This window comes from Neophocaena asiaeorientalis, unplaced genomic scaffold (assembly GCF_003031525.2).
Source record: "Neophocaena asiaeorientalis asiaeorientalis breed wild unplaced genomic scaffold, Neophocaena_asiaeorientalis_V1.1 scaffold78, whole genome shotgun sequence".
NCBI classification, from domain to species: domain Eukaryota; kingdom Metazoa; phylum Chordata; class Mammalia; order Artiodactyla; family Phocoenidae; genus Neophocaena; species Neophocaena asiaeorientalis.
Window position 1 is genome coordinate 18,342,955 of NW_020175018.1, and position 17,778 is coordinate 18,360,732.

Genomic DNA, 17,778 nt, shown 5'->3' on the forward strand with positions numbered 1-17,778 from the left:
CCCCGGGGCCGTGGGGCGGGGCTCCACCTCGGGGACAGTGTGTCTTCCAGAGGGTTTCTTTAGAGCCCGTGCCAGGAATTGGCCCGAAGGTGGGGAAGAGTTCAGCTTCCAAAGCTTCTGATGCAACTCCAAGCAGAGGAGACGGGCGGTTCATTTATTATCAAGCAGGACGCGTCTGCTGGAAAAACACCCTCCATGTGGCAGCGTTGAAAACTAACGGGGATAAGAGCGGGAGCTGGGCGAGGAGGACGCGGACGGGCTGGGCCTGTGCACAGGGTTAAATCCCCGGCCCGAGTCCAAACCTGTTTCCTGACAGTAACGACCTTCCTTCCTGCGGCTTTCCCAGTGCTCTGAGGCGGCCCTTGGTATTTCCACGCGTCTGTTTCAAGAACGATGGCTTTGCAGCCAGCTCTGGGAACACGGTGTTTCCTGGCCTCACCACCCTCCCAGCGGGCCACAGAGCAACCGGCCTGGCAGAGGCCTGGCCCCCGTGCTTGGGCCGCAGGGGCTGGGGCCTGGAGCGTGCAGACCCGCCGGCTGGGGGCACTGGGGCCCCGGGGCCTGAAGGGCTGAGAGCCCGTGCTGAGTTCAACCTTGAGGACCTTTAGCAAAGACCCACCCTCCACCCCAGCGTTCCCTTAGAAGGGTGGTCGCGCCCCACCAGCCCTGGCCCCCGAGAAGCTGCCCTGAGAGGGAGGGAGGTGAGCCCTGCCCGGGTCCCCCACCTGCCCTGTGCAGATCGGCTCACAGATGGCAGTATCTGCCCTCCTCGGCCAGAAGGGGCTCCTCCGGGGGTGCAGACAAGGTGCCTTGCCCTGCCAACTTCCCACTACACAGGGAGCCCTTCCAGAAATTGTCACCAACGTGGGGCCTCACCTCCTCAGCCACCATGCAAATGACGCCACGATCCTCAAGGACACCTACTGAATCCAGCTTCCCACCAGAGACAGTCCGGTAGCCAAAACATCAACTCGAGGGCCCCAGATGGGAGCTTGAATCCCACCCCTGCTTCTCGTCACCCTTGGCCTCAGACTGGCCATCTACTCCTTCTCGCTCTGCCTCAACCTTCTCAGCCCCAGAGTCTCACTCCTCGGACCTGGGGGGGCAGCGGGGGGAGCAGAGAGGCCGCCGCCAGCACCTCCAGCTTTTGCCTGTGCCTCGCCCTCCGGGGACAGGGAACTCACTACCTGAGTCATGACCCCCTCCATTATTAAGCAACTCTGAGTGCAAGACCTCTGCACACATGGGGGTGAGGTCAGCTTCCCTACGACCCCCCCCCCACCGCCACCACGTGCTACACACATGCACCCACTCAGGTCAAGCTCTGGCTTCTGGGGCCATCCCTCTCCTGCAAGAAGGGACCCAAGGTCAAGTGTCCCCTGTCCACTCATAACCCACACATTTCACCCCATGCAAAACCATAAGCCCCTGTGAAGCCACCCAGGCCCCACATACACACCTAGGACGTCCGCAGACTTCTTCCGCTCCACAATCTGGATGTCTCGGGCGCCGGCCGGGATGTGGGTCACCAGAGAGTAACCTGGGGGACACGGAACAACGGTGAGCGGCAGGCCGGCTGTGGCCACTGCCTCTCGACTGCAGGATGGCAGTCACCACCCTCCTGCACTCCTGGCGTGTGAGGGGCAGCGTCTAAGGGCAGCCCCTCCCTGCTGCCAGAGCTGTGCACCTGGGGCCCGAGAGGCAAGTCCAGGACCTGGCAGAACACGCCCCGCCACGGGAGAGCTGACCCACCGCTCCGGCACGGCCCCAGCGTTCCCCACTTCCGAGACACTTTCCTACCAAGGCTGTGGGAGATGCTCCCTGGTACCTGCCCTGTTCCTTCCGAGGCACACCACAGGCCACAGGGACCGTAAGTCTGCTGGAGTCAACATACTTGGGTCCTGCTCTGCCACTACCACCAAGGTGACCCTGAGCAGTTTTCTTGCCTGTACAGGGATGACGGCCCCCACTCTAGGTGACGGAGGAGAGTCTGGGTAGCACAGAGCCCGGCCCCGAGGACGTCATCACCAGTGCTATTTTAGAAACCCACGTTGTCATACCATCACGGTGATTTTAAAGGCTTGTTACATTCAGAGGTGTAAATGAGGAAGTACGAGGCCCCAGCTCAGGGCCTGTCATCGAAGGCCCCAGTCAGGTGGGGCGGCAGCCACGGAGACCCTCACAGAGCCCCCCACAAAGGGACCAAGGGTCTTGGGGGGCAGAGGTCTGAGGAAGGGACCGTGCTGCCAGCAGGTGGTAGAGGGTTTGCTGGGAGAAGGAGGGAGATTTTTTTAAAGCCCTCAGAATGAAAAGCCGTCCGGGAGAAGGTGACAAGGGGCTCCTTGAATCAGGTTTGCTGGGCCGATGCCCAAGTCACCCGAGGGACACGTGGGCCCGACAGCCAGGTGAGCCGCTCCTGCCGGCCGCCCCCTTTACAGCCCCCTGAAGACCCTGAGCTGGTCCTTCCGGCCCGCGGGGAGCCCCTAAACGCCTAACCACTGGCTCTCTTGGCAGGAGGACAGGAGCAGCTGTGACCTGCAGTATCGGCCGATTTCCAGAGGACAAGCACTTCCACCCACTGTGGCCGATGTCAAGCTGCCAGCTTGTGTCGCTGGGCGCAGAGTCGGGAAAAGGGACACAGTCGTTTACCTGCTGCCCTAGTATTTCCAGCCGACAGACACAAGAGTTATAGAGGTAAAACGATTAGGAAATGATGACTTTGCTTAAATGAAGGTTTATATGTGTTCGTTTTTAAATTAGCACACAGCTCCGAGATTCTTCACCATAGCTACCTCGCACACATCCACCGGGGGAGGATGTGGGCCAGTGCTTAGGACCACAGACCCGGGAGCAGGCTGTCTGCGTTCACGCCCACCTCTGCCTCTTCTGGCTATGTGACTTTAACCCAGTTTCTTAACCCTCTGTTTCCACATCTGTAAAATGACAGCAGTGGTAGTCCCCGCCCGGAGTCAAGCTCTGGGAGCGAGTTAACCGTGCTGCACTTAGCTCCGTGCAGTGCTCTTGGTAGAGTTACAGGTGGGCTTGGTTAAGGGTCAGCCCCGGGCCCCCAAGCTGAGAGCTCCACGCGGGCATGAACCTTACTGCCGCACCTTGCACCCAGGAGGCGCTCAGAAAGAGACGCACCCTCTGAACCCTGCCTCTGCCAGCTCCACGCCCCGGGATCTGGTGGAAGGTCCCAAAAGCAGGTTTGTGAAAGGAAGGGAGGAAAGGCGCGATGTCTTTGCCCGCGCCCCGCCCACAGCGAGGCCTCTGAAGAAAGCGGCCTCTGCCCACTGTGCTCGCCCTGCCTTATTCAGACCCCTGCCCGGCTGGGCTTCCGCTAAAGACACCCCTCCTTTCCTTACCCTGCCTCTCCTCAGTCGGCATGCCCATCCCTGGGTCTCTCGTCCAAGCCCTATAACTCTAACTCCGAAATTGTCTGTCCCCTCCACCTCCAGGACACGTGGGGGTCCTGACAGCCAGGTCCTTGGGGTCTCTCAAGGGGTTGGCTCTAGTCCAGACGCACCTGGCCTCTCTGAGGGACCTCGAGCCGGCAATTCCTACCCTGGGCCTCAATTTCCCCATCTGTCAAATGGGTTTTGAGCTGCCCTACCTTTCCCAGTCCGGAGGCTGTGATAACCCAGTTTAATCCCACAGGCATTAACTGAGACCCAGGAATGTATTCAGTTCAAGACTGAGTATTATAAGCAATATCCTTCCAAAAGTGCAAAATCCTGTCACAGGCACAGACCCCCTGCCCGCCCCCCCCCAACCCCCAGGAGGGCCGGCTCTGCGCTGCGGCCGGCGCGGAGCTGGCGGGAGCCTGGACCCCTACAGCCCTCGAAACTCGGGTTTGAGAGCTTAGGCCCCAGAATCTGTGCGCCCAGACCTCAATCTCATATCAGCGGTGAGGACGGAACGCGTGCCTCAGTTTCCCCCTTTTAAGGACGGTGTTAACATCTCCCTGAAGGCTGCGCTTGGGTCAGATGCGGTCCCCAATCCCCCTGAGCACCGCGGCACCTGGTATCCAGCAGGTGCTCAACACAGAGCTGCTGCTCTTCCTGTAGCCAATGGGGGCCTTACAGAGCCACTGGCCAGCCCTGCTGGGCCTGGGTGGAGGATCGGGGGGCCCAGGAGGGGAAGGACCCTGCACTGTCACTTAGCAGCCGGCGGCAGGATCCCACGGGCCCTGGACCCAGAGCGGCAGGGGCTCTTACCCAGGTGGGTGTTCCCCTTGCGGTAGTTGCCTGTCACGTGGGTGCAGCTGCTTCCGTCCCCCTGGCAGACGCCACACTTGTCCAGCGTGTGGGTGGAGAAGAGCACCCCGTCACAGCCGATGGGCTGCAGGAAGGGAGGTGGAGAGGCTGCTGGGAGGGTGCTGAGGCCTGGGCCCCGGGGCCGCCACTGCCTGGGTGGACAGGTGGGCGGCCGGCGCAAGGAGACCGGTGGTACTTCTGCTACAATGTTGAACAACCTCACATTTTCCAGACACGCAGACCCCTCGCAGGTCGGCAAGCTTGCAGGACGTGCCGTCGCGGGCGGGGACCATGAGTTGGCGCTGGCCGTCCACAGTGGTGCAGTGCAGGTCGCACGGCTTGCTGGAGATGTGCACATAGTCATCTGATGGGGGAGACAGGGTCTCAGGGCGGCTGGCGGGGGCCAGAGTCAGGGACCTCCCCTCCCCCGCACTGAGACGGCACTTCTTTCATGGCACAGATGGGGAAACGGAGGCCTGGAGAATGGAAAGAACTTGCCTGGGGTCTCAGTGGCAGAAACGGACCAAGATGCAGGTGATCTGGCCCAGCCCAGGCTCTGGAAGTCCAGCCTCTGCCGCCCTGTGAGTGGGGGGCAGTGTCCCCTCTGCAGGAGGTCTGAGCCGACTTGATGGCCCTGGACTGCCGGTCCTGGGGACCCTGCACTTACCCGGTGAGCGGGAGAGGCCAAGTCATTTACACTGCCGCCTGAACTAACCTGTTTCCCCACCTGCCTACCCACTGGACGAGGACATTCCCTCCCACAGGCCCCAGGAAGTGACCATCAGGTATAGATCCTGCCAGAGAATTCCCTGCTGGGTGGCCCAGGGCCACAGTACCGGGATAGAGCGGCTTCCACTGGTGCGTCCGCCCGTTGTACACACGGGAGTTGAAGGAGATGCACTGCTCCTCGCGGAAGCTCCTCCCGTCCGGCGGACACTCCTGGGAAGCGGGAAGACAGGGCGGGAGGCTCTGGGAGGGACTCGGCCCGACAAAAGCATTTTTGTCCAGGCAGAGCAGGAAGTGGCTCTCCTCCTTATTCTCCGTCTCTCGGGCTCTCTGGAAGGAGGGAGGGAGGACCAGGCCTCCAGCACCCACGTGTGCTGGCCCTCCCTGTGCTCTGGGCTGGATCCTTTCAGCCCCACCGCCCCGGCCTTCTTCCAGGCTGCACATGGAGCGGCAGGGACACCGGCCTCGGCGGTGCTCGCGCGGGGTCCCCACTCGCCCCGCGTCCTCGGGCAGGGGCCCATCTACGTGTCCGCAGCCGTAGCCACAGTGCCTGGGACACGGGCACTGACTGCGTGGGCCTGACTTCGTAGAAGAGGAGCCCGTGGGGCAGAGGGGAGGGGCCTGTGCGGGGCCCAGCTGCTCACGCCGCGGCCAGAAGCCGAACTGGGCCAGGGCTCCCTCCCGAGCTCACGTCAGGAGGGCAGCTGACTGGTGAGGCCAGCACAGAGGTCGTGGCCGCTCGCCTCCCTCCAGCCCCTAACTCCCCCCGCGTGCCCACACAGACACACAGACACGTGGACGCAGGGACATGGGGACACGCACAGCATCATCTCTCTGCCCCGCCCCCCGTCCCGGGGGTCCGGTTCAGACTGGCTTTGGCCCCATCGAGAGGTGACGGGAGGGTGAGCCAGAGTCAGCACCTCCTGCCCAGACCCGGCCACCTCGGTGCGGCACGCGACTGACAAAGAAGGTTTGGGTGCTGAGGGCGCAGAGAGCAGAGGTGGGCGCACAGGGGGGACGCCGGTGACTCCAGTCCCCCGGGGAGACCGGTGAGCAGGGTTCACGCTGAGCGCAGGGGCCGCGTGCACCCCTAGACCCCAGACCTTGAGGTCGTGCTGGAGTTCCGCCAGCAGAAGTGGGTTCTTTTCCCCTCAGGTGCCCGCAGCCCGTGGTGGGCACCACAGATTTGATTTGATGCCGGAAGGGGGGATTCTGAGCCCGGGGGCCCTCACCACCCTTCTCTTCAACAGGGTGTAAGTGGCAGGTCCTGGACAGAGTGTCCAGAGGGCCCAGGGCCACCGGGAAGCTGACCTGAGACCCGCCAGAGAAGGGGGATGGGGGAGGGGGTCCCGTCTGGCGGAGCCTCACCTGTACTCTGCAGAGCTGGTACCTCTTGGACGTGCCCGTGCAGGTCCGGTTCCCAGTGCCCATGACAGACGTCCTCCTGGCGGGAGGACATGGGCTGCAGCCCTGACCCTGCTTCTGCTCCTGGGCGGCCTCTGGGCTACTCCTCCACCATGCTGCCCCCGAGCCTGCTCTGATTCCTCTGACCGAGGCCTCCTTCCTCCCCACTCAAGCCCCGCTGCTGCACCAGAGCCCTCTCACGTCACAGGTATTCAGGTAGTTAGAGGGTGCTTCTTAGCCCCTTATTGGGGGGCGGTGGTGAGATCCAATTCACCTCTCTATCCCCAGCACACAGCAGAGGGTCTTAGGACACAGAGTTAGTAATAAAATAACAACATTTACCATGTATGCAGTGCATACACACACACTGTCTCTTGTATTCTCAGAAATGTCAGGTGGGCTCGAGCATAATCTCCACGCCACAAATGTGGAAACTGATGCTCAGAGAGGTTAAGTGACTTGCCCAAGGTTACACAGCTAGGAAGTAGCCGAGGCAAGATTTGAACCCAGGTCTGGCCAACAGTAACCACTGCACCGTATGCTTTCCCCATGTTTATTCAACTCAGGTCTTCAGAAGAGAAACCCAGGGTGGGCCTGACCCCTCACTGAAAGAGCCCTAGAAATGGAGCAGGACGAACCCCAGGACGCTGTTGCCTGGGACCCAACAGAAGCCACGTCCCCAACGGAGGCCAGTGAAAAGACTGACCTGCTCACCTGGCCTGTGCAGCCTCAAACCGCAGACCCCTGTCCCAGCCCGAGACCCCCCCACCTCCCAGGCCTCCCTTTCCCGTGCAGGCGGCCCCACTTTCACGCCAGCCCCTCGGGGCCATGTGCTCAAGCCCCGCACCTCTGCTGCAGGCAATGCCGCTCCTGGGACGTCACCCCAGCCCCGCAGCTGCGGGAACATGCCGTCCACTTGGTCCACTCTCCCCACCAGTAGGCGGTGGCATCGGTGCCCGCCTCCAGGCTGTTGGACGTTGGGCTGTTGTCCTGGGTGAGAGGCCCCACGACAGTTAGAAGGAGGCTGGAGCACCTGGCCGGACGGGCCTGCCGTCCCCGTGCCCTGGACAGGAGGACACAGCCCCCTGGGTGGGTTGCTCGAAGCCTAGGCTCAGATCTCCAGGGCGGTCTCTGGGGGACCTCCCAGGGAGCTGTGGGCCTCAGGTCCTGCCCCATCTGGGGATCTGGAACATCCTGGGAGCTTGGCGGGATCCTGAGGCTGACCCTAACCATCCTTTCTTTTCCCCCGAGCAGCCTGGGTTCTGCAGGACCCAAACCCGCCCGTCTACACGCCACACTCCGGGGCTTCTCTCAGAAGGGGAGCAGTCAGCCCCTGTCCTGTCGAATCAGCAAGGACTCCGGAGTGGCCGGAGCCCCGCACTCAGGGGCTGGCCTCACTGGCTTGTAAGGCACGTTCCCGGGAGCGGGAGGGGATCTGGGAAGGCACTCCAGGACCCCCGGACCCCTGCCCCTTGTCTGCCACCCAGCCCTCAGCGTCAGCCGACCTGGGCGAAGGATCGTGCTCCCCACTCACCACGGCCCCCGTGGACGATGCACCCCCAGCCACAAGTGCCACAGCCAGCAGGGACCAGGCCCAGCGTGAAGGCTGCCATCTGCCATCCATCCTAGGAAGCAAGGGCACAGTCACTGCCAGGCCAGGTCCAGCTCCTCTTGCAGCTGGCCGGAGTCCGCTTTGGGGAAAAGCTCCCGGAGCCCACCCAGTGCTGAGGCCTGAGGTTACCTGGGATTGGTTGGTAGTGGCGGTCTGGTGGCCCTGTTGGGAGGGCTCGATGAATGACTAGAGATGCCTGCACGGGCCTGAGACACCAGGGTGGTGGTGTACACGCTAAGCCTGTAACACCTGATCTGAGGGCATCTAGGGACACGGGCCACGCTTTGCCTCTGTATAACTGAGCTGCCTGGAGAACGCCTGGGGAGAAACCCAGGGACACCTATAGGCCCAGGCTGCATCCATCGGATGAAGGAGCTGAGGGTCGATCCATTACCTTGGCCGGTAGACCCGACCCAAGCAAGAGCGCCTTGGGATTTTTATCTGTTCGGCACTTCCTGGCCACGCGGGAGAATGATCCTTTCCAGCGGCTACATGGAGCTGCTGGAGGGGGCCGTGGACGCCACAGACTCTGCCAGGCCCTCTCCCTCCCTGGACACAGCTTCCCCCTGCCCTGAGGGACCCCACGCTGGGCAGAGCCCAGGCATCTGTGCCCCCTCCTTCCCAAGAGAAGACACACAGCTCGCGCCTCTGGAGTGTTGGAGTGCGGGTGGCCTAGGACCACGGGGCTGTCTCCCGAGAAGTCAGCCCAGAACACCACTGGACCTCCGCGCCAGGGGTCAAATCAAGGGGGGCCTGCAGCCTCCTGGGCCCTCAGCCTCCCCTATCTGTCCCTGAGACGGAGGAGTGGGGCCTACAGTGGCCTCTGTCCAGGGTTTGTTTCAGGTCCTGAGTGTCACTTGCCAGAGGGTTGGAGGAGTTTCCGAAGCCATCAAGCCCATTCCCCTAGAGCCTGGAACCAGAGAGGGGAGCCAACTCGCCCAAAGCAACACAGCCAGGTGGCCGACCAGCCCCCAGACCCCAGAGCAAACTCAGGGACTAATTCCAGGGAAAGTAGGCAGGGGAGCCCCCCTCCCCCATGCCTGCAAGCCCTGAAACTAAGTCCACATCTGCCCCCTTCTCTCCTCCTTCAAACCCTCGTTTCCGCACAGCTCAAGCACCTGCAAATTTTCAAGAGTTACGCCAATGACACCCTCACACCCCAAGAATGTCTCTGCCCTCTCTCTGCCCCAGGCAAGGCGGCAGTACACCCCAGAGCCTGGAGCCAGAGCCCTTGAGATCCGCACCTCCCGGCCGCCAGCCTGCCACCGCTCCAGCCGGCTGCCGCCCCTCCCCCGCAGGCCTCCATCTACACCCCCCAGCCTCCCGCAGGCACAGAGGCCCCTCGGCGTCCCATTGGCTAGTCTGTGCCCCGGCTCCTGCCTGCAGGCTGAAGACAGGTGCTGAGCGGCTGCACACTTGGTTTTCATTAAGGCTCCCAGACACCGCTGGCTGCAGGCCAGGCCCGGCTCACGCGGGACCCATCCCTCCCTGGGGTCCAAAAACAGCCACCGGCCGGCGGGAGAGACTTGCCGTGCAAACAAGGGCTTCAGGCGCGGTAGGCTAGGAGCTGAGGGGCCCCCCGCGCCCGCGCTCGGAGGGTCTGGACCCCTCCCCACCAGCCCTGCTCCTGTTACATAACGGCTCCCCCGAGGGGCCCGGGGATGCCATGCATGCACTTGGGGCTGCATCTCGTGCCCTGGCAGGGCTGCGGTGGGAAGCGGGATGGCGGGGAGGAGGCCTACCTGGCCGGGGGTCGGCAGGTTGTCCTCGGAAGAAAGGGGCCGAGCCTCTGCTGCGGGCAGGCGGTGCCAGGTGCGCGGTGCGGGGGAGCCTCGGGGCGCAGAGGGCTGCGGGCTGGGCCTCTCTCCCTTCCTTCTCCTCCCTCTCGCCGCCTCCCTCCTCCACTTCAAAGAGCACCCACGAGAGGGGGTTCCCGGGAGGCGCGCAGCCCAGTGGCAGCTCCGCGGCGCGGCGGCCTTTATAGCTGTCAGGCAGACAGGGAGGAACTCACACTTCCCACCAGGCTGCTCCCCCCTCCCGCCGCCCGCCGGCCGGCCTGGCGCACACTTTAACCCGCTCCGCGCCTCTGGAGCCCGGCCAGGCCGGCCCAGCTGCCTGCTGACTGCTGCCGCGGCCACGAGCAGGGAGGCCGCCTTCCCAGGTCCGGAACACGGGACTGCGTGTCCGGGTGTCCAGACGGAGTGCCCACTGGCCCGGGGTCACGGGGGAGGTTGGCGGCGGCCAAGCCGAGCCCCAGGCTTGGTCCGTCGGATTTCTGCTTCCAGAGGGGGCCCAGTCTCTGCCACTCCCCAGAATGGAGTCTGGGGTGTATGAGGCATCCAATCCAATAGCTCCGTTTTACGGACGGAAAGACTGAGGTCGAGAGGGGACACCATGCTCTGAGGTCATCCAGCCAGCCTTGGAGAGATTCTCCTGAGAAACGGAGGCCTGAGCAGCCGGAGGGACTGAGGGAGACTCAGCAAGGCTCAGCCGAGGGTTCCGGGGAAGGGACAGAAGTGCCCACAGCCTGCGGACCAGACGGCTAGGATGGCCAGAGCCAGTCGGGGGGGAGGTGCGCGGAACTCTGCAGATGTTCAGCACCAGCTTGGCAGGGCACAGCGGCCTGGCTGGGCGCGGGCCAGCTGGGCAGCCCCTGGCAGGCCGGCGTGGGGCTCCAGCCTGTGTTCCTGCTGAGTCAGAGTGTGGAGCAGAGCACGGAGCCAGCGGCACGCACTTCGGCCCCCAGTCACCCGGGGAGGACCCCAGACATTGCAAGTTGCCCCGGAAACAACGCCAGGCACCCGCCCCGCACGCCAGGCTCCCTGGAGCCCACCCTCCCGGCACCTCCACGCGGTGGGGGTGGAAGCGGGGCGGCCCTGAGCCATTTCATCCATCCCCCTGCCTCTGCGCTGCAGATGGCTCCCAGTGGCGCCTGGAAAGCCCTCCCCCTCCCTGCACCCTCCCTGCCGGAAGGAACTGTGGTGAGCTCCTCCAGTTGCCTCCCTGGGCGACCGAGAATCATTCCACCCCTGGGAAGGTTCTGCCACCAACAGGAATGGTCGGGGAGGAGAGCAACCAGAGATGGTCCTGAAACCAACAAGGCCTGCTGCCCTGCGTCGAGCTCTCCCTCTGTGCTGAGAGCTAGGAGGTCAGCATCTTTGCTCTCCCCATTTTACAGATGGAGGAACTAAGGCCCCGAGAACGCTGGGCGGCGCCTGGGCTCGTGCGTCTGGGGGCGGCACGTCAGGGACCCCAGCGTCCTTACTGAGCACATCCTCTCCATCTGGCAGGTTCTCGTATCACGTTCATCCTTCCCAGACCCTCTGGGAGGCAGGTCTCATCCGTCTCATTTTCCCCCTGGGGCCCCTGGGTGGCTGGGTGGAACCAAGACTCAAACCCAGGTCCACGCTGCCCCCTGGGGTCAGCATGCTGAAGCGCAGACACGATGGAACCCGTCACGCGGCACTGGTGCACGCACGCACACAACCTCACGGGCACACACAGGGGCACACGCTAATGCACACACAGGCACACACACTCACCGACCCCTCACAGGCACACTGCTGATCACTCGCACTCTGGGGCCTCTGCCCCCACCCCTGCCCCGCCCCCCAAGCGCCAGGGCTCTGATCCCCGGGCACGCTCCCGAGCTCTCCGGGGACTGCTGGATCCACGTCCAGCCAGCACCAGGGTGACTAACGGTTTCCCGTGGGAGGGACCCTACAGCCAGCTGACGCAAACACCCCAGCGCATTTGCGTAGCCCGACGGGACAGTGCCTGGGAGGCGGGCTGCCACCCCCAGCTCTGGGACCTCTAGCAGGTGTGTGACCTGGGAGGGCCACACGTCTACCCTCACCCCACCCTCTACCTCCAGAAGCCGGCCAGTGCTCCCCCACCCCGAAGGACTCCAGCGAGCCCCCAGACTCCAGAGCCGCAGGGAGCTGTGACCACTGCTTGGTCCACTGGTGGTCTGGGGGTTTCGGAGGGAGACGTCAGGGGTCAGGGAAGGCCCCAGGGCCCGTGAAGACCCTAGGAATTGCGGGGGGTGGCTGGTGATAGAGATTCAAGCACAGGCAGGAGGTGCCTCTGAAGGCCTCATCAAGTGCCAAGCGCGGAGCCACCGTCAATTCTGGAGAACTGGTCAGGCTGGGCCTCCGGGAGGGGCCTTAGATGCCCTCGGGACCCACCTCTTGGGGTCGCAGCCAGGCCTGGACGGCAGAACCCAGAGTATCTAAGAAGCTTCTAACCAGCAGCACAGTGGGTGACCAGAAGAGCAGCCTAGGCTCCGAAGAGGCCATGCCTGGGGTCCGGGCTCTGCCGTCACCGTGTTGAAGGTTTAATCGTGTTATCTTAGAATTCGTGTTCTCGGAGCGACACTGGATGGGGTGATGGAGTGATGGAGAGACTTCTGCTGGGGGACCTCCTACCCCCTGCACCTCTCAGGACTGCCCTCTGCCCTCTGGGGAGCCAGGATCTGACGGAGTCTCCGGTGGGATCCCAGGCACTCACTCCACAAGCTCCCCACGCCCAAAGGAGCACGACATTAACAGCAAATAAGAACACTCGTATTGTTCGGGAGAGGCCCTTGGAGGAATGAGAAAGTTTTGTCCCGCTTGGTGAACAAGGGGCTCCCCGTTTTGCACTGAGCTCCACAGGTCACCCAGCGGCCCTCGGAATGGCTGCCTGCCAGCCCTGATGATGCCCGGGGCTCCCTGGAGAGTCATTGAAAGAAATGGCTCGGAGCCCCCATCTTGGTTCCCACTGTCCCCTCTCTGGAGCCCTTCTTTCACACCCTTCTGGACGTGCTTGGCCCTCCAGATGATTTTCTGAGGACACCTCCTCCAGGAAGCCCACCAGGTGGCCCAGCACTTCGACCTGGCTTCTCGCACTGAGCGGGATCTTCCCCGGCCTGTGGCTGTGACCCCACAGAGCGGGGGCTACTCCTGGTTCACACTGTATCTTAGCACCTGCCAGGGCCCAGCATCTCTAGCCAGGTGCTCAGTGCATGGAAGGGTGGATTTGTCCGGCAGTCCTTCAGGGTGACGGTGAGGTGTCCCCGCCACTCTCTGTGTGACCCTGGCTAGAGATGTTGTGGACACCTGTTTTTTCAGAAGGAGATTATCTTTCCACCGGAGCTTTCTGGATATCTGAAGAGCTTGCAAACAGGAAATTGGGCACATTTCTGAGGGGAAGCGAGGTGAAGCGTGGGAAGACAAGGCGGAAGGGGAAGAGCCCACTTGGGGAAGGGAAGGGACGGGGTGGGGGAGGGGTGCAGCGGGCCATGGGATGACCAGTTTGGGTGGTCCTGGTGGTTGGACAGTCACGCCGGGAGCTGGGCCCTGTCCTGCACAGCCAAGTGTCTGAAACAGAGCTCAGAAAGACGGGGACCAGAGCCGGAGCCCCTGTGAAGTGGGTCCTCAACCCTGGCACCCAGAGGCCGGCCAGCACGGCCTGGAGGGTGACGACCTCTACCCTGTCCCCCGATGTCCTGCTGCCCACCCAGAGCCTGGGGCAACCCTGGGCACCTTCTGACAGCAGAGCTCTTGTACCCAACAGGGACTGGGCCACTGCGGGACCATGTGGCCCGTCTGGAGGTGGTTGGCCAGGACTGGAGGAGACGCAGGCTCCAGAGGGAGGCCCAGCAGCCAGTCCCTCCCTGTGAACTCTCCGGGCTGACGCTCTGGGCCTGGGCTGGCCGTTAGGGAGGACCCACCCCCACAGACCACTGGAGCTCAGCAGGCCAGACCACAAAACAGAGTCCTCCCCCTCCCTCTTTGTCAGCACTGGCATTTTCTATTAGGCCAAGTCTCGAGGTTCGAGTGGGGGGACTTGGGGTATTTAGAAAGAGCCTCCTTTGTCCCCAAATCTGGAGCAAGGACAGGGCCCCGGGAGGCCCTGTCAGGGCTGGGAAGTAAGCCTGCCGCTGGCGCTCCAGGGACAGACCACTGCCGGGCAAGGGGCAGTGGGGCTGGCGGGAGCTGCGTCCTTGAGCTCCTGAATTTCACTGCCTGCCGAGGCGCGCAGGCCGAGCCCGGCTGTGCGGGGGTCACCTCCTGCCGGGACAGCCCCTCCGCTGCCGCAGGGCCTGTCCCTATGCCCTCCGTGACACTATGAGACAGAGACGAGGTGCTCCAGAGCTAAGAAGGGGCGGGGCCCTTGCCCGGCTCACCAGAGGCAGCTGGAGCTGCTCATTTCCAGTCATTAGCTGAGGACAACACGAATGTTGTCACAGCCTCAGTTGCAGAGGCCCCGGATGGTACTCCAGCCTGGGGACCCCCACGGGAGGAATCAGGAGCATCGATACCCAGACCCCCTCCCACCAGGGGCAGGAGGGCCTCAGTGGGTCGCTACACAGAGAGCCAAGGGCTGCTGTGCCGCGCTCTGGCGCTGCGGGTCGGGTGTTCAAAACGTGGAGGACGCAAACGCAGCAGCTGGCCCCGCTCTGCTGGGCCGGCTGAGCAGACAGACAGCTGTCCGGGAGGTGGGAGCCGTGTGGCATTCCGGGCATTTCAGCACCTCTATAAAACCAGCCTTCTCCACGCCGAGGGGCCCGAGGGGGGGGAGGGTGGGCGGGACGGCTCCCACTCCCTGCTCCCCAGGCTGTGGCTGCCCCGCCAGCGGCCCCCACCCTGCCCGGGACAGGCCCTGCCAGGTCCCGTTGGGACCAGCGCCACCTGCTGGGGAGAGGAGGGATGCGCCTGGGGGCCTTGGCGAGGAGCATACGCCAGGGGCCAGTCTCCCTCCTCTCCCGGCCTCAGCCTCCTCCTCTGTAAAATGGGGAGAGAGAGACGTCCACCCCCCGCCTCCAGCTGCTGGCACGGCCCAAAGGGACAAAGTAGGAAGAGAGCTCGGCACATGCTGGCCCTGAATGAATGTCTGTGTGTGTAAATGGTTTTCAGACACACACAGGGGTTCGAATGGAGAGCTCCCCCGCACCAGGGGGCAGGAGAGGCCCAGGGCTAATATTAACGCGGAGGCAAGCCCGGCAAGGGCATCCTGGCAGAAGGAGGGCGCACCGCCTGTGGCATCCCCTTTGGCCCAAGCACCAGCCGGTGTGGGTGGGGTGGAGTCGGGTATCGGAGGCCGGCCGGTCGGCTGGCGGGACCACCGGAGCCCAGAAGACGGGGAGGCCAGAGCACGTCTCTGCTGCCTCCCAGCGCAGCCCGATCCGGCTCCCCCTACCCTGTGCCTGGGGGCACAGCACCCCCACAGCAACCGGCCTGCTTCTTCTACTCTGCCCCACCCAGCTCCCCAGGCCAATCGCTTCCCTGGTCCCAGTGAGGACCGAGGGTCCTTTAAGTCCTGTTCAGAGCTGGACGCCTTCCCCCGAGCCAGTTGGCCTGTCTCCAGGCGGCCAGGTCTGCGACGGGAGCCACACACAGGCTGCACCCCGACCCCCATTCTACGCTCCGCCCTCCCCCAAAGCGCTGCTCAAGTCCCAGCCTTTCAGTAGGGGGGGGGTTCCTTGGGCCACCCCCGCCCCCAGGCTGGCCACCTGTCTCCCCGCTTTGGGGCAGCCCCTCTCGGCCCCCTTGGTCCTTAATGGTTACAACACATGTGCGGCTCCCCTCCTGCTTCCTCCATCACCTCCCCCTTCTCTTTTTCCCCTCCCCAAGCTTGCAGCCCCAGCCCTGGAGTTTACAGCTGCAAAACACACACACACACACGCGCGCACAGAGTCATGCACAAAACCAACTGTGGAATGTTTTCCTGCTCCTGAGCGGGGTTACCGCTCCGGACAGTTCTCTCCTAGCACCTGACCTCTAATCCATCTCCTCGCCACACGATTTCTACCCCTCCTGGAAGCTGGGGCTGGGGGCTGGGGCTGGGCAGAAGCGGGGTGTGGAGAGGCGGGCCGGGATGATCGGGGCCCCCATGACCAGCTTGCAGGGGGTCGCCTGCCTCTTACCCAGAGCTGCACACACGGCACGATCTCGTTTTCCCATTTGGAGAGGGAACGGGGCTCCTAAGTGCCAGACTGAAATGCCCTGCAGCCCCGCCTCCCTGGCCTTTCATTCATTCTTTCCACAGAGTCATTCATTCAGCCAGTGTCTGCTGACCACCCACCACGTGCCAGGCCTGGCCCCGGACTTGGGTGGTGAGCTGACCAGTCGAGCAGTGGGCACACACCCCAAGCAGCCCCGCACCAACCGCACGACACAGAGAGCTGGAGGCCCGGACGGGAACGAGTGGCGTGCTGGGGGCCAGCGCAGAGCACCCCAGCTTGCCTGAGCCGGGTGGGGACCCGTCCCCACAGATGTCAGAGGAGGAGGGGGTGAGGCCGGGAGGAGGGGCGGGGTCCGAGCGTACCGTGGAGGCTGGGGTGTGCTGTGGGGGACAGGGCTGGGCGGGGGTGGCCCCACGATCCCCGGAGAACTTGGACTTCACGCTGAGGGCTGAGGGTGCCTTGGAAGGCGCTTGAGCAGAAGAATGACGTGACCACGCGTACTGAATGGGACTTTTCATGGCAAACAGCAGATATGGCCCCCAGCCAACGTATGATAAAAAAAAAAGAGACTTCTGGAAAGGTGTGAGGGAGCTCCCAGATGGAAGGAAAGGTGGGTCAAGCGTGCCCAGGGGGCGTGGGACAAGCCGGCAGCCTCTCCTCGAGGCGCCGACATGCGTGGGCACCTCCTGGCCTCGCCCCCGCTGTTCCCATACTCCAGATTCCAATTCCCAGGAGAACAAAATCCCGCGTAGCCACCCAGCGACCACAGGAACAAGCCACTGGACACAACGTGACTGAATCTCAGGGACATTCCGGGGCAGTGAAAGAAGCCAGCCCGAAAGAGTGCACACCGCGTGAGTCCATTTATACAGGCAAAGTCAAGCGTGTGGCAGAAACCTGAACAGTGGCTGCCCCTGCTGGGGCCTCGAGGGCTGTCCTGGAGTCACGGGGACGCAGGGGTGGTCACAGAGCACATGTCAGAACTCATCGAACCGTACATGATAAATCTGTGCATTTTGTTGTAGGCGACACCATTATATCATGATGAAAAACAAAACGGAATAAAAGCTGTCCTTTTGCTGGCAACAAATAAACAAAAGAATTAATCAGTCAAGCAATGAATCAAGCAGTCCCTCCAGGGAGAGAGAATTGGCCTGGGTAGCTCACACACTCCCATCGTTCCTTGGCCAGGCGGTGTAGGGGGGACCCTGCTGGCCAGTTCCCCCAGGCCTCTTCAACACAGGAAGGTAATTTCCCGAAGGCCAAGGAATGCTGAGAGGGCTAGCATCCCCCTTGCAATGGGGACACGGTAGAGATCGTCCCGTTCTGTGTACTTCAGGTTTGAAACTATGTAACCAAATAGAAAAGAATGTTAGTTTCATCTGTTTAGTTACCAAGGAAGCCTGTTTGGGGCAACAGCGGGGGAGTCAGACATGCCTGTGGGCTGGTAAATTGGGAGACCTATCTACAGGGTCCTTTTAGTGATTAGAATCTGCTGAACCTTGTGTTCTCTGACCTCTTGCCTCCTGTGGAGCCTGACTCAGGCGGCAGAGTCTGCTCTCATTCTGGACTCCGGAGCACCTCGGGGAGGGGCCCGGGGCCAGGATGGAAAGTGGCTGGACATCGGCGATCGTGCTCGTGGGGACGGACTCTTCTCCGAAGTTGCTGCCTCGGAGAAAAGAAGGACGGTCTCCTTGACTCGACAACTCTGACCTATCCAAAAAAAAAAAAAAAATCAGAGACAAGTGCTGATCACATGGTACATCAGCTGTTGAACCCTCTCCACGTGCTGCTGGACACGTGTACGCACACCCCTGCCTCTCTTCAGGGCA

At 62.9% G+C, this 17,778-nt stretch overlaps 1 protein-coding gene across 1 annotated transcript in view; it reads right to left on the minus strand.

Moving 5' to 3' along the window:
* Positions 1-9,930, minus strand: part of ADAMTSL2 (ADAMTS like 2) — a 34,001-nt gene extending 24,071 nt beyond the window's left edge. Inside the window, exons 1-8 of the mRNA XM_024762360.1 lie at positions 9,741-9,930; positions 7,921-8,011; positions 7,234-7,376; positions 6,351-6,426; positions 5,093-5,195; positions 4,475-4,620; positions 4,218-4,341; positions 1,460-1,540 (exon numbers count right to left, since the gene is read on the minus strand). Coding sequence (XP_024618128.1) covers positions 1,460-1,540; positions 4,218-4,341; positions 4,475-4,620; positions 5,093-5,195; positions 6,351-6,426; positions 7,234-7,376; positions 7,921-8,010 — 763 coding nt within the window. The 5' untranslated portion in view covers position 8,011; positions 9,741-9,930. The remainder of the gene's footprint in view (positions 1-1,459; positions 1,541-4,217; positions 4,342-4,474; positions 4,621-5,092; positions 5,196-6,350; positions 6,427-7,233; positions 7,377-7,920; positions 8,012-9,740) is intronic.
* Between the last annotated feature and the right edge of the window lie 7,848 nt (positions 9,931-17,778).